The sequence below is a fragment of the Lepidochelys kempii genome, chromosome 3 (genome assembly GCF_965140285.1).
Source record: "Lepidochelys kempii isolate rLepKem1 chromosome 3, rLepKem1.hap1, whole genome shotgun sequence".
Taxonomy (NCBI): domain Eukaryota; kingdom Metazoa; phylum Chordata; order Testudines; family Cheloniidae; genus Lepidochelys; species Lepidochelys kempii.
In genome coordinates, this window is record NC_136382.1 from 206,832,290 (window position 1) to 206,860,203 (window position 27,914).

The 27,914-nt window shown below is 40.1% G+C and overlaps 1 protein-coding gene across 13 annotated transcripts in view; it reads right to left on the bottom strand.

Moving 5' to 3' along the window:
• RALGAPA2 (Ral GTPase activating protein catalytic subunit alpha 2) overlaps nt 1-27,382 on the bottom strand; it is a 306,764-nt gene extending 279,382 nt beyond the window's left edge. For 11 of the 13 annotated variants that reach the window (XR_012158341.2, XR_013635627.1, XR_013635626.1 and 8 more), the window contains exons 1-3: nt 26,778-27,381; nt 10,000-10,110; nt 7,574-7,623 (exon numbers count right to left, since the gene is read on the bottom strand). Coding sequence is in view for 8 of the 13 variants with exons in the window: in XM_073339773.2 (XP_073195874.1) it covers nt 7,574-7,623; nt 10,000-10,110; nt 26,778-26,883 (267 nt within the window). In the remaining 5 variants the exon portion in view is untranslated. Of the gene's footprint in view, nt 1-7,573; nt 7,624-9,999; nt 10,111-26,777 lie in introns of all 13 variants that reach the window. The other 2 variants (XM_073339780.2, XM_073339781.2) reach the window with 1 other exon arrangement.
• Nucleotides 27,383-27,914: the final 532 nt, after the last annotated feature.

The window sequence follows — 27,914 nt, forward strand, 5'->3', positions numbered from 1 at the left end:
GATTCTTTTATTAGTGTTAGCATAAATAGCGGAAAAGGTAGCTTGATTTTCAGATTACAGGTTGAAAATGAAGTGTTGCAAGTTAGGAAAAAACCACCACAAAATTCTGGAATATACAAGTCAAAATATAAGAGACTGAAAATTCCAGATTGCCCAAACTCTCATTTCATAATTTTTTTTCAGATTACAGACACACATTAAGATGATCAAGTGTTTTTGTAATTGTTTATAATCCTAGTTTATTGGCAATTAAAATATAGATGCATGTAAGACAAAAGATGGAGTGTTTCACTGATCCTTGCTCTGTAAGAAGGAAGATCAGTACGCAGGAGTTAAGAACAACCTTAATTAAATTTCATTTTAAATTTTTGTATTGAAGAGTCTTTTCTTCCTGGTTCTAGAAAATAATCCCCATTACTAATGCCATTTTGAGTATAAAGTCAGCACTGGAGAAGTAGTTCCCAGCTGAAGACAAAAATTCACTTCTGGACTAACATCAAAGAAAGACACTGCAGTCTCAAAATTGCTTTTTTAGCAATACTAACAGGGAAATCAATTACAGCTGCTATATGCTCAGCACTTTTGAAAATCTGGCCACCTCTTTAGGTAGCTACAAATGGATTTAGAAACCTAATTTTAGATAGTCATTGCTATCTGGGACTTCATGGGCAGATTAGGATTATACTGTGTGATATGGCTTCTGGAGTACACTAAGAGCATTTTCACTTTCTGCTCATACAGTTGAGACTCATCCACTCCAGTAGCAACGTTTCCTCCCATCCAAATGCACTTAAGCAGCCGCTCTAATCATTTAAAATTATCCTTTAAATAATCTTATCCATTACAGTTCCATTCCTCTTAATTTTTGCTTAAACTAGGAGGGTCTTAATTTAATTATTTGGCTAATCTCTCTGCCACGCCCAGTGCAAAAGGCAGGGACCACAGACTAAGTGCTGATTGCGGGTTTGCGGTTATGCGAAGAACAAGGTTCTCCATTGGTTGTAAGCAAAACAGATCTAGACATACCAACAGTTCAGCCCTGCATTTAACACAGTCACACACCCAGATATCTCTCAACCTCTTGTATTTTTTTTTTTGTATCAAGATCAAGTATTGCCATCAAAATGGCTGCCCCAATTTAAAAAAAAAAATGAGTACAGGCTAAATAGCTCTTATTACCCGTCTAGTAAATTTAAACATTTCTTGAGGTTTCATATTGACATGGAAGAGGAGGACTCCATCTGTTGTTGTCAGGACACACATCCCCGCTATTAGTGCCTTGAGTTATACATTTTTAAGCATTCATATTACCCCTCAGAAACAGCCAACAAGTAATAGAATTTACTTTGCTTAAGCAAGCCTTCCCTCCTATCCCATGACTACTTGCTTTGCTTAAGAGCCTCTGTCACAGGATAGGAGAGAAAGTCCTCTCCTGGATCAGTAACTGGTTAAAAGACAGGAAACAAAGAGTAGCAATAAACGGTCAGTTTCAGAATGGAGAGAGGTAAATAGCAGCGTCACCCAAGAATCTGCACTGGGGCAAGCCCTGTTCAACATATTCATAAATTATCTGAACAAAGCGGTAAACAGTGAGGTGGCAAAATTTGCAGATGATATAAAATTACTCAAGAGAGAGTGAAGTCCAAAGCAGATTGCAAAGAGCTACAAAGGGATCTCACAAAACTGGGAAACAGGGTAACAAAATGGCAGATGAAATTCAGTGTTGACAAATACAGAATAATGCATATTGGAAATAATTCCAAATATACATACAAAATGATGGGGTCTAAATTAGCTGTTACCACTCAAGAAAAAGATCTTGGAGTCATTGTGGATAGTTCTCTGAAAACATCCGCTCAGTGCGCAGCAGAAGTCAAAAAAACTAAATGTTACGAACCATTAGAAAACGGGTAGATAATAAGACAGAAAATATCAGTAATACCACTAAATAAAGTCATGGTATGCCCACACCTTAAATACTGCGTGCCGTTCTGGTTGCCACATCTCAAAAAAGATGCATTAGAATTGGAAAAGATACAGAGAAGGGCAACAAAAATGATTAGGGGGATGGAACAGCTTGCCTATGAGGAGACATTAAAAAGACTGAGACAGTTCAGCTTGGATAAAAGACGATTAAGGGGGGATACGATAGAAGTCTCTAAAATCATGAATGATATGGAGAAAGTGAATAAGGAAGTGTTATTTACTCCTTCACATAACATAGAAACCAGGGGGTACCTGATGAAATTAATAAGCAGCAGGTTTAAAACAAACAGAAGGAAGTAGTACTTCACACAACGCACATTCAACCTGTGGAACTCTTTGCCAGGGGATGTTATGAAGGCCAGAAGTATAACCGCATTCAAAAAAGAATTAGATAACCTAATGAAGGATAGATCCATCAACAGTTATTGGCCAAGATGGTCAGGGATGCAACTCCATGGCCTGGGTGTCCTTAAACTTCTGTCAGAAGCTGCAAGTGAATGACAAGGGATGGATCACTTGATAATTGCTCTGTTCATGCCCTAGGAAGCATCCAGCATTGGCCACTGTTGGAAGACACGATACTGGGATAGATGGACCATTGGCTGACCCAGTATGGCTTATGTTCTTAATTTAAATACTGGATAAAAGTGAAGTCTTCTGCTTCCTACATAGACAAAAGGAGTTTTTCCCACCAGTGTAGTTAATCCATCTCTCACTGCTGCCTGCAAGGCTGAATCCTGACCCTACTTCTTTGTCTTCAAGCATTCTGCAATCTGCCACTGTCAGTCCTCTCAATTCTTCTCAGAATCATTTCCTTGTATTTTTGCTCGGTCTTCTCAGGGAGTCCCAGAGAAGGAAGCACCTTTTCTCCTTTTAGTTTTCACACACTGAAAATCTTGCTGTGATAGGTAAAATGAGTTTACAGGGAAAATCCCATTTACATTTTTGTTCTCTTTGCCTTAATTCTTCTGTTGCTTTCCTGACTCAAACTTTCAGTGAAGTCTTCAAATACTTTGATTTAATGACCTCAGAAACAAAAGTTCTTTTTGCTCTTACATCTCCTATGAGTCACAGGATTCTCTCAGCTGTTAGTAGTGCATCTTAATAATTACAACTCTAGAACAACTTCCAGTTTTTGGGGGGAGAGAGAAACCGGTCTCAGAGCTCCATCAATAACTATTTCTGCTTTAAATTCAGTGCATCTTAAAGCTCTGCACCAGCAGAGGTGGTTTTCTTTATTCCAAAATTTTCAGAAACTCTTTATTCTCATATTATTTCTTCACTAAGTCAAGACATTTCTTGCCGTCTCTTTTCGAGCTGCTTGATCAAAGGCGTGAACATTCAGGACTGCATCAGTAGCTTCTCCAACTCCATGTTGCACAGTGTGCCCACCCTCTAATCTAGCTGGACAATTTTAAATATTTTTCAGGGCTGGGAGTTTAGTTTTAATACTGTTTGGATAGCTTTAGCTCCAAGGGAAATAATTGCATATCAGTTTAACTGCTGGAAGTCTGTGCATGTTTTTCCACTTTTAACTTTCACTCAAAGCTGCAGATCTTCAGAGGGTGGCAGGCTAGCACCCTGTTAAATACTTAAGAAGTGGAGGGACCATCTTTTAGGTTATGAGAACTGGGGGAGGTTGTTAATGGAAGCAGATTCTGTAGCCGCTAACTCAAAATTCAAGTTCAAACAGTCATCCTCAGTGGGTCCACCTGACTGGCTAAGGATCTACAATTGTTAAAATTTACGCCTAGTCTATACTTAAAAGTTAGGTTGACATAGCTACGGCACTCCCAGGTATGAAAATATTCACACCCCGGAGCACCGTAATTATGCCAACCTAACCCCTGGGATAGACATGGGTAGGCCAACAGAAAACCACCTTCCATTCCCATCGGAGGCATCTACACTATGTTACCACAGTGGCACAGCTGCACTGCTGTAGCTGAGCCATTGTAGAGCCTGCATTCATGAACATGGGTCTGAATTACAAACAGGATTTCTGAATAAGGTATATATAGCTAACCATAGTTCCAGCAAAAAATAAATCCAGGCAGGTCAAACAGCTGGTAGACATTTCTTGGTCAGAAGTGGAGATTGATTTGATTTTTAATTCCAGAACAAAGTGGGGTCATCCCAATTTCTCCTGTGACAACCTACATTCAAATGAAGTTATGGGCTTCCCATGATTTTGTAAAGAATTCAGCATGTGCATTGGAGTACTCTATACTGGTATATTTAGCCTCTTTTCACTTCCTTGAAGTGAATATGCAGTGTGAATGTTGTCTCTCCACCTGAAGTCCAGGAAAAAGGTGAACTTAGTAGAGTTATTTGAGAATGTTTTTAATCCATGCTAGCTGCAGGATCTTATTCATATCCCAGGAATTGAGAAGAAGAAGAATTCACATCTCAAAGCTATTGTTTCATGCTGTTTACAGTCAGTCGTTAAAACTGATTTTTTGCATGCCAAAGTAATTTGCACCCAACCAAAGCCTCAAAACTTCTTCCTCCCTCATTGATCTCCATGGATCTTGATAGCCTTAACACATTCTTCCGTTATGTGTTTGTACCACAATGGGGTTCTGGGCCATGATTGGAGCTCCTACATGCTACTGTGATACAAACAATAAATATATCGTAGACCAGACATCCTTATCAAATTCACACAAGCACTTTCAAATGAATATCAAGCATCCCATTTCCCCCCCTCCTTCAGCAATGTAGTTCCCCTTACATGATTTTTCCTCACTTGCCTTCACTCCCTTAAGCGGTGTTAAATGTGTTAAAAAAAAAGATGTATTAAATGACATGTTAAAATACAAATTGCCTTGTCTACCCTAGGGACAATCCCAGCATGCTAGTTTTTTGTTTCTGGACATAATTACAACTATTTAAAAAAATTACTTTTTAGTTAAAAGAAAAAAATATCTGATCCCTGTGTGAATTCCAAATGATATCTGTTTTCTTCAGCTGAGAAGATATATATTTAAAATGTTTAAACTCGTTAGCACTGTAGAATCAATATAAACTCCCAACAAGTGTACTCTGTTCTTTGGTGGTTTGCACATAGTCATTAAATCCGTTAGCTAAGTTCCAAACACAGAGTCTCTATTTCAGAAGGTGATGTGCAAGACTGACAGACACGTTGGCTTTTACATCTCAGCTTGAGTTTGCACGACTGTTTGAAAACCATCCCTTTTTTCTGTGAAGTGCAAAACTTAGATCCAGTTGTTATTGATGTTTTGTCTGCACTGGAGAACTGAACTGTTTGTAATTAGTCATTTTCTGCACCAATTGAGAGAGACAAACAATTCAGTCCATTGACATTAGGCATGCTGATCAGTTATCTTTCTCCTAGGCACCCACATTGGCATTGCCTTAAACCGTTTCATTTCAAATGCCTTTTGAGAACTTATCTTCACCTCAGAGGGGTGTCAGGATCCAGTTATTTGTTAGATCTTTCTCTAGGCACCTTCCCCAGGCCCTGTGAGGGATAGAAATGGGGAGTGGGACCGTCTTGGACCTCTCCCCACCCCTACTTCTCTAAGGGAAATGACATACCTCTGCCAATGGCCCCACCAGCCAATGAACCACAGCTGGTTTGCTAGCTAAGGACCAAAATAGGGGGGCACTAGTGAAGATAAAGGGACATATCTAAGGGATAGAAAATGCAGTGTGGTGGCCAGTAAGCATTAATCAGGGAAAGCCCTCATCTTTCTCTGCAACATTGCTCTTATCAGGTACATCAGAATTGTTTCACCAACTGAGGACATGAGCAGGAGGAACTTGTAGAGGTTGAGGGCATTTCTGGAGGGGAAATGGGGAAGATGACGTGGGTGGCAGAGAGGAGACTCTTTGGTGGTGAACCAACGGTGGTTTGCCAACTGAGGCAGCTATGGAAAGACAGCTCCTCCGTCCACACTGACACAAACATTTGAGGCAGGAATAACAAAATCAGTGGTTTGTTAACCCACAGAAACAGTGTGTGTGAAATGTTCCTTAGAACTGAATCACTTGTATGTGGATGTTTACACCTTTCAATTGAGTAAAGGGAAACAAATATTACTGAGCATGTAAGTTTTTCTACTATATACAAGGCCAGAGACATGTGGGAGCTTTAGAAATGTGTAGCAATATTTTTTGTTTTCAAATACAAACCTAAGAGTAAGACTGCACACAGATTTGTGTTAAAAAATTCCACTAGCTAGGCTGCAGGGCGCCTTTAGCTCAAGTCTGTGTTTTAACTTGCCTTTTTGCTTTTCATTTTCTTCCCTCTGTGAAAGTTCTAAGAAGTTCTAAGAGCATGTCACTCTAACACTGGACATCATAAGCTATGAAGAATCTTTGGGTATCTGAAATCGTAGAATGATGCACTCGCAGAACTTTAGTGAAGCAGGAACTGAACGGTGAATTATGGAGTAATGCATGCTTGGAGGGAAATGGAGAAAGAAATTTTAAAATGCACGGTAAGACTTATTCTGCTGCTGAATACTTTCCTAAAGCCTAGTGGAAACATTCAGCAGTCAAGTCTGTGCTCCCCATAATTTTCATTTCAGCTTCCATTTCATCAATATGGGCAGGAAAACATTTGTTAGTGGGTCAACAAGACAGAAACATACACAGGAAACATGATTCAAATTGAAGGGGTAACTTAGAAAGTTATTCCAATTTGTTTTTAGCTATTTCATCTCTAATTATAAATCATATCTTGCTACCAGCAAGCAAACCCTCAACCCCTTAATGTGCTGAAGCATTCTTATTCACACTTTGAAAAATGAGAAGTTTTGATTGGCAGGTTAAATTTAATTTTTCTCCTGGTCTGACGTAGCTACCGCAACATAAGGGGTGTTCAGTGCTTTGAAAAAGCATAGATGAAAAGAGTACGTAGGGAATTCTTAACTGCAGAAAGTTAAAGGATTTATAATATCTTTAGAAATAAATTATCACTTTTATACCATAAATGTCATCTCATTCAAGGCACTGGCAGAGGCAACACTATTAGACATAGTGCCCCCAACACCACAAATTAACATACAGAATATTTATCTCCAGATTGTGTGTTTTATATTTCTACAATATTTATGGTCTAAAATAATTTAAATGTGATTTTTAGTGATATTTTTCATTAGCATTCATCAGAAAGCCTAAAAGGCTGAAGTCAAGCGATTTTAAAAATTCCTTTATTCTGATTGGAAGAAACGGACTAATACAATATATAATAGTGATTAAAGGCCAGAGGAGTCTACAACTAGGCTCCATATAATGTTGCAAGATGAAATAGCTTTTATTTTCATTTTGAATTTCTTAGGTCTGGATATTACTCAAGCTCATGGTTATTCATGTATCATAATACAGAGTTTATTTCTGCAAATTTATTTAAAAAAAGAAGTATTACTAAATACAGGGCCTGAATCTTATATGGTCACTGACACTTGCGCAAAATGGGAATAAAACAATACCACCATTTTGATTTGTGCATATTAAATTTACTCTGTACAGGTGTAAATGATTATGCAAGGAATGAAGTAGTGAAGAATAATATTTGTAGGTCTCACTGTGGAGTAAACAGTGTAATAAGATAACTTACTTCAAAAAGAAACAGAATGGAGTCCAGCTCCTCCCTTTGTGATTTATTCCCTGCAATACAGAAAACAGTATTTCATATCAAAATAACGTGGTTTGTTGTTCTATAATCGCAAGAAAACCTAAAAAGGAACAGAATGATTTTTTTATTTAAGTGAACTGAAAGGCTTTGAGCCACAACAGAAAGGTATATCCCCATATTGCAGTATATTAGCAGTTAATCAATATATAACACCTAAGGCCCCAATCCTGCAAACTCATATCTTCTTGCTTAACTTAAAGCACATGCATAGTTCCACCGAAGAACCTTCATGTTAACTGAAGTCAAAGGAACTATTCATATGATTAAAATTGAGCACAAGCGTATTTACAGGATCTGGGACTTAATTATTCCGCAACAATATATATAAACATTTGGTGTATATACAATGCTTAATTTTTGTGCCAAGGCATAATCTATATTAAATTTATCATTACAGTCTTTAAATAGCTTTCAGTTAATAAAGAGAATATATTTAAACATATATTTTTTAAAATGTGTTTTTTAAATAAGCCATTTGAAGACTAGTTAATCCTTTCCTTCCCTGAAAAGGCTTTGTCTACACACAAGTTGTACTAACTTAAATTGGTTTTTAAATGGATTTAGTTAAATCAGTGCAAATTCAAAAACCTATCTGAACACACTTGTCAGTTTAAAACCAGTTATATTAGATTAGCTGGTGCTTGTAAATTTACCAACGCAAACAAAACAGATTTAAGTCAACTTAAAACTGGCTCATAAGTGTCCACACAGCATTTTTCACGGATTTAACTAAATTGCTTTAAAAATCTCAACTTTAGTTGATGTGGTGCAACTTTGTGTGCAAACCACACCTATGCTATAAACAGTAGCAAACTGCCATTTCCGCTTGTGCCATAGAAGTTGAAAAACTGCCACCAATTTTCTGAATGTTCCAGCTGCACTTCAAGTGTTCAGGGTCCTGCTGAACCTCCTGCGCCGTATGCATACAATACACACACAGAGCTAGAGCTCCAAGCAAGACAAGCAAAAACAATGTCATCCATCAAAATATCTTTTGGCTTATAGAAAGACCCACAGTGATGGGAACCAGGAGACCATAAGGCCTAGTCTTACCTCTTCTACCAACTAGTGTTAATCATTTTCTGTTAATTTCACACCCCTGTTGGGCAAGGACTCATTTCCCTTGTTTGAAGCAGACAAAATATCATGTGAGAGCTGGGGAACTTCTGTTCAAATCCCTTCTCCTCATTAGAGGGAGAAATTGAATCAACTTCTCCTACATCCCAGGTAACTACCTTAAAACACTGGGTTAAAGATTATGAAGGAGGTCTCTGCTGCCTCTGGCTCCTCCTCCTCCCTCCCAATCCCCAGTCATTTTCCATGGTATTAGGTGCTGAAGCCATCTTACTCGAGGAGAGGGTTCATGGCTGTGGATCTCAAGCAGAGATAGGAATCTCCCTGCAGCCCAGACTTCAGCACCAAACTCTGTTGATGGGACTTACCACACCTTCCTCGTTGGCATTTCCCATTAGGTAGCTTAGGCAGTTCCCCACCTAGCAGGCTGGCTTTTTTGGATCCCATTCTTAGGTGCCTATCTCCTCCTATTCATTGTACAGGGAGTCTAGCTGCCCAATTCAGACTTTGTGGATCCCATTTTTGTTCAGTGATTTTCTAGGCATCTAAAAGTTAGGAATTGCAACATTTAAGTCTCTTTGTGGATTTGAGCTGAAAAGTTATGGGGGGTTTTGAAAACTCCTTGTCAGCAATCGGTATCATATGAAGCGTATTTTAGAAATAATGTTAGGGCATATTGCAAATATATTTTCCTCATTCTTTACAGATCTTATTTTCCACCTTTAATTCATAGTTTCAAAAAAACCTCTGATTTGTAGATATGGGTAGAATTGTTCATTGCTAAGTGGAAAGTCAACCACATAATGATCAATGGATTTTAAATTAGTAGTAGTTAAACCAGCAATATCCCCATACCTACAAGTGTTTTTGAAATGCTTTGTTCTAGGTCATGATTTTTGCATGTACCTATAACAGCTTCTATTGATCGTTCTAGCAGCTTTCCTTTGTTTAAGATTTATAAATCCAAATTCTTAGGAAAAAAAATCAGAAGTTGAAGGGAATGCTCAAGAGTTACTTTAACAAGTTACTTTTTCTGGCTTGAGTTTACAAAATGAAGCTTAAGTACCTGAAAACTTAAAATGTAAACAGTATTGATGCTAAGGGTACATAAAATATTATAATGTATGGAACTATGAAAGGATTATGAATACAGCAAGGTATGGAAGAAATACCAATTAGAGTGTGTGTTTATTGGAATGCTTTTAAAACTGATTAAGAACACCTGCAGGTTTATGGAAAAAATCCTGGCAAAACTGTAGGACAGGACAGATTACCTTTTTGTTTCAAGCTATTTTCCAGTGTTACGAAATTTTCATAGAAGATAAAATAAATTTGAGAATAGTTGATCTCAAAAAATTGCTTCAGGTCACTTCCTTCGACAATATCTGAAAAATTAAGAAAAAGTACAAGACAAGACAATGTAACTTACAAACACCAGAAATATGAAGCCAGTATTTTCCCCAAACAAAAGTTACCATGAAAAAAATCTACTATTAACGTAGCAATAACAGAACTGTCACATTATTTTCTATAAAATATTTAACATTACATTTATACTGCACTACTAATGTTCAAAAGTGGATATTTAAAGTCTCTTTCCATTTCCCTTTATGAAAGGGAGCTGAAGAAAAATTAGTATTTTCAAGAAAACAGTTCCCAATACTTCAAGCACAAGTTTTGTCCTATCACTTACAAATAAAAACAAACAACAATGGGGGGCTGGAGGGGGCCCAGACACTCATACTTATACATGCATTTGCAATAAACAAACACAGAGAGCCAGCAAGCTGTCTAACTGGCCACCTACATGTGCAAAAAGAATTGCAAGTAAAACTGCAGTGATTGCTCCATGTATAGTTATGAAAACCTAGAAGAGGCTACCAGAATTAATTTGGTGCACCAGATTTCTAAGAAGAACGTGCAGACCTCTATTAATAACATTTGCTAGTCAAATTCTGTCGCAAAACCAGCATGGAAGCTCACCAATATAAAATTACATTACATTATGGAGGTGCCTGGTAGTGACTCTACTGTTAAGGTTGTACTCTGAAATGGGCTTAGAATGGATCATAAATGCCTGTTTTTCTCTAGACATAGGATGGCCAATCTGTGCAAAATTGCACAGTGGGTTAGTTTCTATATCCTTTGAATTTTCTGTGCCACCTTTATTTGGTTTCTCATCATAATTTGTTGTTGCTGGGAAGAATGAACTTGGACACTGGCTGACACTTTTCTTGGTAGTCCTACTGATCTTTTATGAACAATAGCAACACTAAACCTGATACAGAGGAGCACTGTGAGGCGACCTGGTGCATCTGGTAGTTTTCTTTGAAATTATATATATATGGATGTTTCTGACTGAGATATCAAATTTTGAGCACACCATAATATCAGCAAGATCACATTTTACAACAGTAAAATTAGTTTACTATATTTTTGCAGAATCAATGTTTATAATTGTTTCAAAAGCAACATTATAATCAAATATGTTTAGCAAGTCAAAGCATACAGTACATTCACAATAGTTAAAAAAAAATCTAAATTTATTATCCTAGTAAGTGGTCTGATTTTCAGAAATACAGAGCACCCAGATCTCCTATTAAGTCAACATGTACTCAACACCTCAAAGTCATACAGTTAAGTAAGTGGTTCACATTTGAAAATGTTGGCTTCAATCTCTTTGGGCGTCTGCTTTCTTACCTGTAAAATGGAAAGAATATTCCCTTACCCCACCAGGGAATTAATGCTTGTTTAGCATTATATAAACATTAGGGTCCCACCCGCCCCGCAACAGCGTAGAGAAACAGACCAAGTATCCCTCTGTGTATCATAGCTCTGCCAGCTTCCACTAATGATCTTTTAACTGAACAATTCTTCTGTGACACAAACATGTCTATACTGCATTAGGTCGCCATGAACCTAACAGAAAACTGATATCACCATAAAAGTCTGTTACTCTTTATCATTGATTTACACAGAACTACCACTTATATAGATAAGATTCCAGGATTGCTGACCTATGTGTCACTCTAAGGTAGGGGTAATCAACAGGCAGACTGCAAGCCAAATCCAGACTGCCAGATGCTTTTGAAGCGATCCCAAAATCTTTTTATTTACTTATCATTGTTAATTTTTTTTATTTTCTTCTCTGCAGTCCGTACCTTGACTAAGCCTTTACCAAGAAATTTGGACCTTGACAAAAAATTAATTCATTGCCCCTGCTCTAAGGCCTAGCAGGTCTGTCGAGTCAACATGAAGTGACGAAAACCGCTACAAGTATGGTTGAGTGCTCATTTTGTTCAGAATTTCACCAGGTTCAATCATCACTGGAATATGCATTCTTTTAGCATCCAGTTTTTAAGTTCTCAGCCATTTTGACTTTATGAACTATACCTGTGCCATATACTGCTATAGTAAGGGCTTGTCTACACTGGCAATTTACAGTGCTGCAACTTTCTCGCTCAGGGGTATGAAAAAACACCCCCCTGAGCGCAGCAAGTTTCAGTGCTGTAAAGCGCCAGTGTAGACAGTGCACCAGTGTTGGGAGCCGCACTCCCAGCAGTGGGCGCTATGCCCCTCAAGGAGATGAGTTTTTTTTTAGAGGACTGGGAGAGCTCTGTCCCAGCACTGTGCTGCAACCACACAAGGCAAGTTAAAGCGCTGCCATGGCAGCACTTTAGTGTTGCCAGTGTAGACTAGCTCGAAGGCATGTAACTAAGCCACGTCAAGAGTCCTAGACCACTAGTTCTCAACCAGAGGTCCATGGCTCTCTGGGGGTCTGCGAGCCAGTTTCAAGGGTTCCGCCAAAATAAACTGAGCTTCAGCCCTGAGTGCCGCACACCTCCATCCATTGACTCACTTCAGTAGGCCACCCAGCCTCTCTGGGCTGGGGGAGGGAGGGAGCACGACCAAAATGACCAGTGTAACTGCAGAAGAGAGATTTCCCCCTGCTTTCAGAAGGGGTTACCTCTCAGCCACTGACTCCATAAGCAGGTAGCAGCTAGCCAAGATACAACACGGCTCTGACCTGCTACATCAGCACTTCAGGGAGCACTGCCAACTGGAATTCAAAAATCGGGGGAAGCACGTGACCACACATGACCCACCCCACCCCCATGCATCACCTCCAGTTGGAGGTCTGCAGGTTTGCCTATTTAAGTTTAGGGGGGCCCTGGGTAAAAAGGTTGAGAACCTTTGAGAAGTAACTCCACCAGTCACCACCCCTACTCTACAGCTAATTTACATGCAGCAGTTTCATTGCTTGTGTAAAGGGGAATGCACAAATGGTGGATTACTTGGTTCAACTGCCATAGTTCTTCAAAACCAATCACACAACCAGCACACACAAGAACCCCAAACACAGATAGTGCCTCATTTTCCACCAGCACAAATCAACACAAAATCTACCAGCACATCACACACTCACTCACCACGACAATACACTTTATACATGTTTATTTAAGCAATTATATAGCTCAATATATATTTGTTCAACTTCTTCATCTTTTACTTTTTTTATTATGTTAGAAAATAGTGAATGACATTTATTTACTAGATAATTTTTACTTGTGCTTCAAGCTGCTTCTTAATGGAAACTGGAATCCAATTAGAAAGCTAAAAAAGCATTAAGATTATTTAACTAGAACAAACAAAGCTACCTTAAAGGGCTGCATACATAAACAAATAAGTTTATCAAAATATTTTTGTATTTAAAACTTATTTTATTAAACACAGGAACTACCGCCTGTAGTTAGTGAATTGCCATATTGCTTCTGATCACTATGGGTGGAATTTTTCAACAGCACCTCAAGATTCAGATTGTTGAATATCTCACTAGGCATCGATTCGCACCTTTAGGTGCCTAAATACTTTTGAAAATCTGATCCCATGTCCTCTAAGTTTTTAGAATTAGCTCTCATCCTCTCCCAACTGGTTTTAGTTTATAAACTGGAAGAAAAGCTTGCCTGCTATTTTAACTCCCAAACGGTTTGTCAACTTTGAATGAATTAGTTCAAATGAAGAAAATACTCTCTCTGATGTGCTCACTAAGATGAAATCAAAAGCAATTAAGGCAGTGGTTCTCAAACTTTTGTACTGGTGATCCCTTTCACATAGCAAGCATCTAATTGAGACACCCCCCCTCCCCCACTTATAAATATATTAAAAAGTGTTTTTAATTTAACACCATTATAAATGCTGGAAGCAAAGCAGGATTTGGGGTGGAGGCTGATAGCTTGCAACCCTCCATGTAATAGCCTCACCACCCCCTCAGGTAACCCCTGAATTAAGGCAAACCCATTCTGCGCAACAGAAACTGGAAGTATAGTACTTCTATTTGGAAAAATGTAAATACTAGCATTTGCTGCATTGTAAAGATTGAAAATAGTAGTATACTTAATGCAGTACATAACTGTGACATATTTATAAAGTTTGAGATGTTTCACTCCGATTCTGTATGTAATTCAAAAAAAGCAGCAGCACTCTTTAACTCATTAAAATTTGAGGAATTGCTGATGTAGTATCTTGTCTATTTATGTTAATGGATTATAAAGCAGGCCTTAACATAGGTAGACATAATTTCAAAATTAATTTTAAACAAATTAAAAAAAATATATTTAATTTTTTTTTAAAACAAGTTTTTTATTTAATCAGTTTTTATCCACTCTGGTCATGGTAGGCCAAACCCAACGAGTCTATCTAACAATGCACTGGGAATAACAGCACGGTAGATAATGCATGTTCTGTTGTCCCAGGTTTCTCTCTATTGTGGTGCTATTTCTCAAGGGGCCATTCCTTCTTTTAATCAAAGTTATAGAGACTAATTGGAAAACAACAGCTCCACAACACTGTACAATTTCAGAATGTAAAATAATAGTTTTTGTTGACTTGCTATTTATACATTTTGAAGGGCCAAGTTTTGTTTGTTTTGTTTTTTTAAGTCTGTACTATGAAAGTGATCTACCCATGGAAAGTGTTTTGTGCCAATTGTTTCCTACAAATACAGGTCTTGAATTTGCAAACTAAATGTTTTACTCCTCTCTCTGAATGCCTTCTGTTAAATACAACAGCTAGTAGAAAACAAGGCTTCTATTTACAGGATTTTGCATGAAAAAGATGAGATCATTTAAAAAAAACAAACACCACTTTCCCTTCTATTCATGGGGGAGTGAAGGGTGGAATGCCTAATCAAAAAATAAACTCATTAACAACGGGGTAGATAACTACTAACAAAATTACTGTTATTCTGAGATAAGCATACGTTTTTATAGCTACATCCTTTTCCTTCCAAGCTATTTTGTTCCTAAAATTCTCTTGCAGAGCACAGAGAAACAATTTGCAACTTTGAATGACAAAAGGTCAAAAGGGCACCCAACAGCAACACTCTCTTTTTACTGCACCAGTGGCAGCTAGTTCCAGTATAATTAAGGTTCTGCTGAAATTCTGCACACAAGTTGTCAGTTCTGGTGCAAATGATCAATTGATGTAAACAAAATTCTGAACACTCGTGTGTGTAAGATCACTGGATTTCCTTATTCTGTTGTACCCAATGAAAAATCATATCTGTCCTCCTCCATACTGTGCACCCTCACAACAATGAGAGGAATACAGAAACATATTCTACCAGCATAGATGGAATCTTACACTGGTGAATGGAGCTCTCTCAGATGGAGAGAAGAGCAAAAAGCAAGTGAGCCAAATACATAAGGCTCGTCTGGTGGCAGAACTTCTGACCTCAATCTTGCATTTCTGTGCCAACATGAGTTGGACGCTCCAGAGACGCAGGGGCTTCCATTTCTTGCTAGTGAAACTTTCCAAGCCAAATGAAGCAGCAGTATCAATGGTATTTTTTAAACTTTTCAGACTTCTTCCTCCCCCTCAGTTTCTGTGGTTCTTCCCACTTTCCTGCTCAATTTGGTCTACTATTCATTTAACACCCTGTTTTTTGTTTTTTTTTACGTAGTAGTACCTATGGTTATCACGGATTGAGCCTTTTTCATTTCTGGGTGTCTAAGATGAATAGAGACTGCTTCTCAATAAAACTGATTATGAAGAGTTGTTTAGAAGACCCAAAACAGACACATAATATCACTATCATGGCCACATTTCAATTAAGGTATCAGACATAGCACCTGAAGGATCAAGCTCAATGTTCTCTTCCTCAATTTCTATACTGAATGAAGCTTTCATTATCTTATTTGATCTTTAAGACTACAAAGCAATCAGTAGATTTTCTGCACTTTTTTTTTTGAAGCTGAGCACCAACCTTCTTGTTGCTTAACTTTTGACAATCCCTTCACATTAGAATTATTTTCATCACTTCAATCCATTCAATTCCTTGACTATCACTCCCTTCAATTTTAAAGCATTAGTAGATTAACTGACTTTTCATATCTAAACACTAAATACCATTTGTATTATTGATCAGTAGCTTTCAGATTTACTACAATTAGAATGAGAAACAGCCACCTACTGCATTCAACCATTTGAAGACTAAAATAAAAGACAAGATTGCAAGCTTTATACAGAACCATGCTATTAGACACCCTGCCCATCTTCTAGACATGTCTACTTTCTAGCTTTGTTTGTCAAAAGTTCGTAATTCCAATTCTTCTCCAACAAATAAAGGCTGATGATGATTCTATCTACTGGCCAAACTCCTCTCTAATCACCAGTGATTCAACTCATTGCCCTTCCCCCCTCCCAGTATTTCAAACAATTCTGAAACTTTTTCATTATTTCCTAACACATAAGAAACTCAGTGTTCTCATTACTGAAACTGCAGAGATTAACTGTGTAGTCTGGTGGTTAGGGTACCCACTGGGATCCAATCCCCCTGTCCCAATCACTTTATTTATCCATAGTGGAACAACTTCAACAAGTGTAGTTTCCTGAGACTCAACAGAATATCCGATAGCTCAGTGGTCAGAGCACACACATGAGAGGTGGGAGACCCCTGTGCAAATCCTCTTTCCCCACTTCTGGCAGAGAGGGGGAAATTGAACCTGGGTCTCCCAAATCCTAGGTGAATGCTCTAGACACTGGGCTAAAAGTTATAAAGGTGGCCCCACCACCACTACTTCCTTATCCAGTGGCCAGACTGTAAATGGGGCCTGAACGGGTAAGCAGCCTCTCAGCACACCCACTGAACGGGAGCCTGGACATGAGTTAGTTATTTGTATGCCTATTTGCCCCCGATTTGTGGATCACTCTGGGGCTCAAGCAGGAGATAGGCACCCAGATGCCTAGTGTGGAGCACAAGCGCACATGCTCAGAGGCAGACACATAGGTATCTAGGGAACTTTTACATTGAAATCTTATGCCATCTCTACACTTACAAGATTACAGTGGCACAGCTGTACTGATCCAGCTTGATCGCTTGTGTAGCCACATTACACCAATGGGATATCTCTCAGGAAGCAGGTAGGAGAGCTACAGGAGGTGGATAGGCCGAGGAGCATCCGTGCACATGAGGAATTCATTGACAGTATTCATATGGAGACTTCCAAGGCTGAGGATACTATCCAGCTAGAGAGGACTGCTGTCATGCCACCAGGGGAGGATAATAAGGCTCTGTCACAGGGAGGACGATGGCTGCTGGTTACTTCTGGCAGCAGGCAGTGCTCCACCTCTGCTCCCAACCAACCCACCATGCTGATGGAGAACCGTTATGCTGCCCTGGCAATGAGTGATGAGGAATCACCCCCAAAGGTTAAAGAGGAGAAGCCACGTACCCCCAAGGCTGGGAGGATCACAGCCACCACTCCCAGGAGAAAACGAAGAGCAGTGGTGATTGTGTGGAGACTCTCTTCTGAGGGGGACGGAGACAGCCATCTGTCGCCCTGACATGGCATCCCGGGCAGTATGCTGCCTGCCAGGGGCCCGTATTCAAGATGTTATGGAAGGACTGTCGAGGTTCATCTGGCCCTCTGACTATTACCCCATGCTACTCATCCATGTGGGCACTAATGATACTGCAAGGTATGACCCTCAGCAGGTCAGAAGTGACTACAGGGCTCTGGGAGTAAGGGTGAGGGAGCTGGGAACACAGGTGATGTTCTGTTTAGTCCTTCCAGTCAAGGGTAGGGGCCTCGGCAGAGACAGATGCATCCTGGAGGTGAACGCCTGGCTGTGAGGATGGTGTCGCTGTGAGGGCTTCAGCTTCTTTGACCACGGGATGCTGTTCCAGCAAGAAGGACTGCTAAACAGAAACGGGGTCCACCTATCGAGGAAGGGGAACAGCATACCTGGCTACAGAATGGATAACCTAGTGAGGAGGGCTTTAAACTAGGTTCCACGAGGGCAGGTGACCAAAGCCAACAGATAAGATTTAACTTGATAAGTTTATGGAGGAGATGGTATGATGGGATAATATGATTTTGGCAATTAATTGATCTTTAAATAGTCAGTGTCAATAGGCCCAATGGCCTGTGATGGGATGTTAGATGGGGTGGGATCTAAGTTACTATAGAAAATTCTTTCCTGGGTAGCTGGCTGGTGAATCTTGCCCATATGCTCAGGGTTTAGCTGATTGCCATATTTGGGGTCGGGAAGGAATTTTCCTCCAGGGCAGATTGGAAGAGGCCCTGGAAGTTTTTCGCCTTCCTCTGTAGCATGGGGCACGGGTCACTTGCTGGAGGATTCTCTGCATCGTGAAGCCTTTAAACCATGATTTGAGGACTTCAATAGCTCCGACATAGGTGAGAGGTTTATTGCAAGAGTGGGTGGGTGAGATTCTGTAGCCTGCGTTGTGCAGGAGGTCAGACTAGATGATCATAATGGTCCCTTCTGACCTTAATATCTATGAATCTATAAGTCAGAAACCTGGAAGAAGGGTCGGAATCTGGTGGAGCATGGCTGTTATAGCAGAAATAAGGAAGAGACGAGACAGAACTGGGAGGGAGGGGGAAATCAAATCAGTATCTTAGATGTCTATATACTAATGCAAGAAGTATGGGGAATAAGCAGGAAGAACTCAAAATGCTAGTAAATAAACACAACTATGATATCACGGAGACTTGGTGGGATAATACGCATGACTAGAATATTGGTACAGAAGGATACAGCTTGCTCAGGAAGGACAGGCAGGGGAAAAAGGGAGGAGGTATTGCCTTATATATTAAAAATATACACTTGGACTGAGGTTGAGATAGAAATAAGAGACAGACTTGTTGAAAGTCTCTGTGTAAGGATAAAAGGGGTAAAAAACAAGGGTGATGTCACGGTAGGGGTCTACTACAGGGCACTTAACGAGGTAGAGGAGGTGGATGAAGCTTTTTTTAAACAACTAACAAAATCATCCAAAGCACATGACTTGGTGGGGATGGGGGATGACAACTGCCCAGACATCTGTTGGGAAAACACCACAGCAGAGCACAGATAATCCAAGAAGTTTTTGGAATGTATTGGAGACATTTTTTTATTTCAGAAGGTGGAGAAAACTACTAGCGGGGCTGTTCTAGTTTTGATTTTGACAAATAGGGAGGAACTGGCTGAGAATTTGAAAGTGGAAGGCAATTTGGGTTAAAGTGATCATGAAATGGTAGAATTCACGATTCTAAAGAATGGTAGGAGGGAGAACAGCACAATAAAGACAATGGATTTCAAGTTTCAGAGTAACAGCCGTGTCAGTCTGTATTCGCAAAAAGAAAAGGAGTACTTGTGGCACCTTAGAGACTAACCAATTTATTTGAGCATAAGCTTTCGTGAGCTACAGCTCACTTCATCGGATGCATACTGTGGAAAGTGTAGAAGATCTTTTTATATACGCACAAAGCATGAAAAAATACCTCCTCCCACCCCACTCTCCTGCTGGTAATAGCTTATCTAAAGTGATCACTCTCCTTACAATGTGTATAACCCACCCCACTCTCCTGCTGGTAATAGCTTATCTAAAGTGATCACTCTCCTTACAATGTGTATAACCCACCCCACTCTCCTGCTGGTAATAGCTTATCTAAAGTGATCACTCTCCTTACAATGTGTATACACATTGTAAGGAGAGTGATCACTTTAGATAAGCTATTACCAGCAGGAGAGTGGGGTGGGAGGAGGTATTTTTTCATGCTTTGTGCGTATATAAAAAGATCTTCTACACTTTCCACAGTATGCATCCGATGAAGTGAGCTGTAGCTCACGAAAGCTTATGCTCAAATAAATTGGTTAGTCTCTAAGGTGCCACAAGTACTCCTTTTCTTTTTAATGGATTTCAAGAAGGCAGACTTTAGCAAACTTGGGAATAACAGGTTAAATCCCATGGGAAGCATGTTTAAAGGAAAAAAAACTGAAGACAGCTGGCAGTTTTTCAAAGAGACATTATTAAGGGCACAAGAGCAAGCTATCCCAATGTGTAGGAAAGATAGGAAGTATGGAAAGACACACCCTGGCTTAACCAGGAGATGTTCAATGATCTAGAACTCAAAAAAAAAAAAAGAGTCCTACAAAAAGTGGAAACTCGGTCAAATTACAAAGGATGAACATAAACAAATAACACAAGTATGTAGGGACAAAATTAGAAAAACCAAGGCACAAAACGAGATCGAACTAGCTAGGGACATACAAGGAAACAAGAAAACATTCTACAAATACATTAGAAGCAAGAGGAAGACCAAGGACAGAGTAGGCCCATTACTCAATGAAGGGGGAAAGACAATGTGGAAGTGGCAGAGGTGCTTAATGACTTCTTTGTTTCGGTTTTCACCAGGAAGGCTGTTGGCGATTGGATGTCTAACATAGTGAATGCCAGTGAAAATGAGATAGGGTCAGAGTCTAAAATAGGGAAAGAACAAGACAAAAATTACTTAGGCAAGTTAGATGTCTTCAAATCACATAGGCCTAATGAAATGCATCCTAGAATACTCAAGGAGCTGATTTAGGAGATATCTGAGCCATTAGCAATTATCTTTAAAAAGTCATGGAAGATGGGAGACATTCCAGAAGACTGGAAAAGGGCAAATATAGTGACCATCTATAAAAAGAGAAATAAGAACAACCTGGGGAATTACAGACCAGTCAGCTTAACTTCTGTAAGCAGAAAGATAATGGAGCAAATAATTAAGCAATCAATTTGCAAACACCTAGAAGATAATGAGGTGATAAATAACAGTCAGCATGGATTTATCAAGCACAAATCATGTCACACCAACCGGATAGCTTTCTTTGACAGGGTAACAAGCCTTGTGGATGGGCTGCGGGGGGTGGGGGGGAGGAAGTGGTAGATGTGGTCTATCTTGACTTTAGTAAAGCTTTTGATACAGTCTTGCATGACCTCATAAACAAACTAGGGAAATACAACCTAGATGGAGCTACTATAAAACGGGTGCACAACTGGTTGGAAAACTGTTCCCAGAGAGTAGTTGTTAGTGGTTCACAGTCATGCTGGAAGGACATAACGGGTGGGGTCCCGCAGGGATCAGTTCTGGGTCCGGGTTCTGTTAAATATCTTCATCAATGATTTAGATAATGGCATAGAGAGTACACTTATAAAGTTTGCGAACGATACCAAGCTGGGAGGGGTTGCAAGTGCTTCAGAGGATAGGATTAAAATTCAAAATGATCTGGACAAACTGGAGAAATGGTCTGAAGTAAATAGGATGAAATTCAATAAGGAAAAATGCAAAGTACTCCACTCAGGAAGGAACAATCATATGCACACATGCAAAATGGGAAATGACTGCCTAGGAAGGAGTACTGCAGAAAGGGATCTGGGGGTCATAATGGATGACAAGCTAAATATGAGTCAACAGTATAACACTGTTGCAAAAAAAAAAAAAACGAAAACATCATTCTGGGATGTATTAGCAGGAGTATTGTAAGCAAGACACGAGAAGTAATTCTTCTGCTCTACTCCGCCCTGATGAGGCCTCAACTGGAGTATTGTGTCCAGTTCTGGACGCCACATTTCAGGAAAGATGTGGACAAACTGGAGAAAGTCCAGAGAAGAGCAACAAAAATGATTAAAAGTCTAGAAAATATGACCTACGAGGGAAGATTGAAAAAAATGGGTTTGTTTAGTCTTGAGACGAGAAGACTGAGAAGGGGACATGATAAGTTTTCAAATACATAAAAGGTTGTTACAAGGAGGAGGGAGAAAAATTGTTCCTCTTAACCTCTGAGGATAGGACAAGAAGCAATGGGCTTAAATTGCAGCCAGGGTGGTTTAGGTTGGACTTTGGGAAAAAGTTCCTAACTGTCAGGGGGGTTAAGCACTGAAATAAATTGCCTAGTGAGGTTGTGGAATCTCCATCATTGGAGATTTTTAAGAGCAGGTTGGACAAACACCTTTCAGGGATGGTCTAGATAATACTTAGTCCTGCAGGACTATACTAAGATAATACTAAGTCCTTGATTGCAGGAGACTGGAATAGAGGACCTCTTGAGGTCCCTTCCAGTTCTATGACATCATAAAACCAACTCAATGAATAGCACTAGCTATGTTGGAGAGTATCTCCTGCCGATACGAGCACTTATGCTGGCAAAATTTGTGTCTCTCGGGGAAGGGGGGGTTCACACCCCTGAGCAACAAAAATTTTGCTGACATAAGCACTAGTGAAAACATACCCATCGGCTCAGAATGAGTTTAGTTGCCCACAAGGGTTCGGCAGGAATTTTGTGGATCAGAGTGGAGCCTAAACCTGGGTCTTATGCACCTAAATCTGAGCCTGAGGCACCTAAGTCTGGAGTTTAGGTGTTTTAGTACCTTTGATGATCAGGGCTTAAGTGACTTGCCAAAGGTTACACAGAAGTTTAAGACAGTGCTGAGAACAGACTGCTGACCTCTGAGTTGACAGAACTACATCTTAGCAACAAACTGCCACTTTTTAATACAAGTGGGCTTGAGTTTCTGTACTGCCGCCAAACATAAAATAGGGATAATAATTCTTACTCACCTTTGTAAAGTACTTAACGATCTACAAATAAAAAAAAAATACTAGCTAACTGGAAATCATTAGCCACATTTTTCAGATAGTTTAACCAAGGGACAGAAGTACATTGATTTGCCAAGGAGGCTTTAGCTGTGCAAAAAAACCTATGTGCGTTCTAGTTTTGGGTCTGACAGTTTGCTGACTTAACCAACATTGGAAATGAAGTTAGACTGTGCTGCACATGCATGTTTTGATAATTTAGCTACCTAAGGAGTATATCTTGTCAGGTGTGTATCAAATGAGACTGGTTCCTTCAAAGCCTTTTTCACCTCTCTTAGTTTAATCTGGTGATCTACCCCATCCCACTTTGTTATATTTCCTATTGTGTAGATAAATGAAAACACTAAAAACAAAAGTAAATGTTTAAAATAAAACAGACGTGAAATTCCAAAACCTTTACAAAGACCAAAAAAAAAAAAAAAACCAAACCACCAACTTTGTTTCAAACAACAATTAAGGCTGTTAAATAACAATGTAGTTTCTTGTCACATTATTTACAAAAATCAAACAGTAGAAATGAAAAATTAAGGACATTTACTCACAACAACCTTCACTCTGATCTAAAAATACTATTCTTTCACCAGTAAACTCACACAAAACCCTTTTGAAAAGAAAACCAACAGAATTTTATATTTGAGATTAATGACACATGTTGACCTGCTTCTAATGCAGGCTCACATATATACATCATTTTACTAATCACTAACAATTATTGTCTTAACATTAAAAGAACAGTCAAATTATAAGTACTTTAAAAAAAATTCAAATGTCATTTGATAAATATTAGCTAATAATAATTTCCATTTAAGACTATCCCTTGAAAGAAAACTCTACTGAAATAAAGATAGCAAAAAATCTTCAAATAAACCAGCAAACCATGGGTTCGTGTTAGGGTTGTGCTGTGATGAAATTTCTTTATATGGATGAGAATGCGTTCATCTAGGCAGTATATGGGTTTTTTTTAATTCTTAACTATTAATTTCTTTACTTTATATGCTTGAATTTTGTGATTGATAGTGTAGTTTACTCTTAGGCCTGGTCTACACTGGGGGGGGATCGATCTAAGATACGCAACTTCAGCTACGAGACTAGCGTAGCTGAAGTCAACGTATCTTAGATCGACTTAGAATCACTTACTTCGCGTCCTCGCGGCATGGGATCAACAGCTGCCGCTTCCCCATCAACTCCACTTCCGCCTCTTGCCACGGTGGAGTTCCGGAGTCGACGGCAGAGCGATCGGGGATCAATTTATCGCGTCTACACTAGATGCGGTAAATCGATCCCGGATAGATCGATCGCTACGAGCCGATCCGGCAGGTAGTGTAGACACGGCCTTAGCAACACTCACTCTTTTTAAAATTACATAAACTTTTCTATTAAATTTCTAGCCGAAGAATAGTTTGTTAAGTTATTTAGGTGGATATAAAGAGTAACCAGTCCCCCTGTAATAACGTCACCAACTTACTGTATGAACCAAGATGCATGTTTTAATGTTCTTGGCTGAGTGAGAATGAAATGTAATCAAAGAATGACTAAGCAAAGAAACAAAATGTTTACACAAATTTGGTTACTTTGGTTTGTGTTTTATTTTTAATATTTCCAACTAACTATATACTGATAAACAGAACACGTTCAGAATGTACAGAAAGTCACAAGACTGTATTTGGGCAAAAATTTTTATTTCAGAGAACTAAATTCATCAGGAAATAATTAATGGACTGTAAACGTTTCTTCTACATTGCCTTTTATCAAGGACATCTTCATAGCATAGACTGATTCCATACAACTGATATGACACAACAAGAAATTAACCCTGCAAGGGCTGTTTTGGATTTTATTATTTTAAATGACAAAAACATGGGGTTTGTTCTCCAAAGTGGATTGATTTAAATCATGATTTAAGTCAGCAAGTAGGAAACCTCCATTTAAATAATTGATTTTGATCTTGTTCTGTATTTGTATTTTTAGTTCTTTTCCTAAAGAATGTTGATTTTCATTGATTGGTATAACCATTAAAACACGTTCATACGCAACTACATATAACCTTTACTTTAAATTCAGTACTTTTTTGCTAACCAAAACGATACACTAAATCTATAAACATTTATTTAATCATCTGCACAGCTGAATACACATTTTTTCAGATTCTTAGTTTTTACATTTTTATTATGTTAGAAAATGGTGAATGACATTTATCTACAAGATTATTAATTTTTTTACTCATGATTTGTGTCAAGCTAGATTTGGAAAGGAAATTGGAATACAACTAAAAATGCACAAAACAGCATTTTAAAATTAGTTCTTTATTAGTTAAATAAAAGTACCTTAAAGTACTGGGTACATATATAAAATAAGTTTATCAAAACATATTTTTCACTTAAAGCTAATTGATTTATTAAACAATTAAATATTATCTATAGTGAACTGAACTAATTGCTTCAAGATTTTAGAACTAGTAGATCTCGTCCTCTCAGACCTCTTCAATATTCATAGCTTGAAAGACGAAAAAAGTTTTTCTACTTTTTCGACTCCCAACTGGTGTCTCAACTTTGAATAAGCTAGCTACTGAACTAAACTAGTTCAATGAACTGAAATGAAGAAAATATTCTCTCTGTACCTGCAGAACAGACTACTGCTGTCAAAACCTGGTCTTAGCACATCAGCAAGTTCTGGTTCCAGGTGCTTAGCCAGTAGTTTGACTTTCTTTAAGAACTTTGGCAGCAAACCTGTACTGCCTGAATATTTTTGTTTTATTTAAATATAAATGATTTTAATAGATTACAAAGTTAGGCCTTAATGTAGGTTATCAAATTCATATTTAATTTTAAATTTATTTTTTTAAATAAGTTATTTAATTTTAAGAAACCTTCAAGTTTTATTTAACCTGTCATCAATCTCCACCTCAACCACGTTCACATAATACTCACAGGTTAATTTAGTGTAAGAATAAAGTATTCCATCAAAATGTCACTAAAGTGATTTGAATAACTGATTTATATTTCACTTCAATTAGATATAATCTTGTTACATTTCCTGGAACATCCTGAAAGGTTTTACCCATCCTATTGTGCCCTTTTCCCCTAATAGTTTAGAACTACAGTTAAGACATCCTGAATTCTGATTTTATAAAGCAGCCATTTCCTTTTATCCTAATAGAATTTAAAATATTTGCTTAAATGTATGTAAGAGACATTAATCATAACAGTATCAGCTGCAATGTTTACAATTAAAACAGAAAGTGGGATGGAGACTATCCCCTTGCTTAAGTTTTGCTCAGTATACACTAGTCAGTAGATTTTATTTGGAAAAGAAGTTTTTTTTTATTATTATATAGTACAGCTACAATCAGGAATGACATAAAATCTCTCTCTTTGATTAACTGATATGTAACTAAGGTAGTTTTTTTAAACCAAAAAATGAAACTGAGAAAGAAACAAAAAGCAGTTTTTCCCCCCATTCTCTGAAAATGCTCACACAGAGACAATTCCCCCTTTGGGGGGGGGAGGGCGCGGGTTTGGGGGAAAGAAAGAGAAAAAGATTTCAAGGCAATTTTAAAACTAACTCCTTCTTGTGCTGAAAGACTATGATGTGACCACTGAGGTCCCCCTTCCCAGTCTTTTTGTAGCATCCACATCTTTCATCTGCATGCTTAGACTATAAGCTGTTTGGGGCAAGGGAGGTCTTTTTGTTACATGTGTGTTCAGTGCCTAGCAAGATGGGTCCCTGATTTGGGGCCTTTACATGCCACCATAACAGAAATAAATAAATCAGAGATGCTTAGCAAGCATGTCCTCGGAGCCCAGGAGCAGCAGTCCCTTGGCTTGTAAGAGTCATGCCCTGACCAGAGTAACTGGATTTCAGCCATGTATTCATTCGTTGAAGAGAAGGAAGTGACAGACCCAGAGCTGCTGTGGGGACCTTTCAATCCCCTTTTACTGGTGCCTGCTCTCAGAATACAATATTCAGCACCCAGCAGGGCACAGTCCTGCAGTGGGGAGGAATAATCCAGTGGGGAGGGGAAAGAGTATTTAGCAAGCCAACTGACAGCTCCTCACTCCCCTCCCCAGAGTCCTTTAGTTTAAAGCCCCCAAGGTCTGCACCCTGTCTGCTGCCACCCCACCCCGACTCACCCAGCAGCGCTTTGAGGTGCTTGAGGCGGGTCAGGACGTCCTTCTTTGGGTCCAGAGCTTTCTGTGTAGATTTCTTGACATCGGCATGGCTCCTTCTGGAGAACATCCCGCAGGGAAGGGAGACTCCCTGACGGTGAGGTGGGGGATCAGAGACTCCCTGATGCTTGGCGGGTAAAGGGGAGAGCACCCTCTGCCGTGGCGGGGGGGGGGGGGGGAGCGCCCCTGTTAAGTGGGGGAGGGAAGCTAGAGATCTGCTGGTTGAAGGAAGCAGCACCCCTGCTGCGGGAGGCAGAAGAGACCCTTGCTGGGTGGGGGAAGGGCTAGAGAGCTCTTCTGCGGGGATGGGGAGCAGCACCCCCCGCTACTGTATGTCTGAGGAGGAGGGGGGGAGAGGGAAGCGTTCCCTGCTGGGGGGCCCGAGGGACCCCCCGTTCGGAGGGGCCGGAGAGCTCTTACTACGCTGCGAGAAGGCTCCCTGCTGCGCCTCGCACCGCTCTCACTCCCCGGGGTGGGCGTGTAAACACGGAACTGACCGGACGCCGCGACGGTTAACTGCCTCCAGTCCGGCGCCGCACTGCGCAGCCGCCCCCGGCCGGGCCGGGCCGGCCTCCCCGCGGCGCCGTGGAGCGCGAGCCCCGCGCCCCCGCCGCCCCGCGCGCGGCGCCCCGCCCCCAGCCCCCCGAGCGAGCCGCGAGGACAGCAGCCACCTCCCGCAAGCGGGGGGGACCCGCCGAGCGCCCCTCCGCGCGACACTACAGCCCCCAGCGTGCAGCGCGGCCGGACCCGCGGCGCCGCGTGGAGCGTGGCATGCTGGGAGCTGTAGGCGCTGTAGAGCCACTTTACAGACACTTCCCCCCGCCTCTTGGCACTAGCTCTGCGCTGTGACCTGCAGGGCCCGCCCCTCACTCCCCTCCCCCATTGACACCGGCTCTGCGCTGTGACCTGCGCCCCCCCCCCCCCGCATTGACACCGGCTCCGTGCTGTGACCGCCAGGGTTTCCCCCCACACACACACACACAACGCCCCGCCCACTGACACCGGCTCTGCGGTGCGATCTGCGGGGCTTCGCTCTCCCGCCCTCCCTCCGAGACACCGGCTCTGTGCTGTGACCTTGACACCAGCTCTGTGATGTGACCT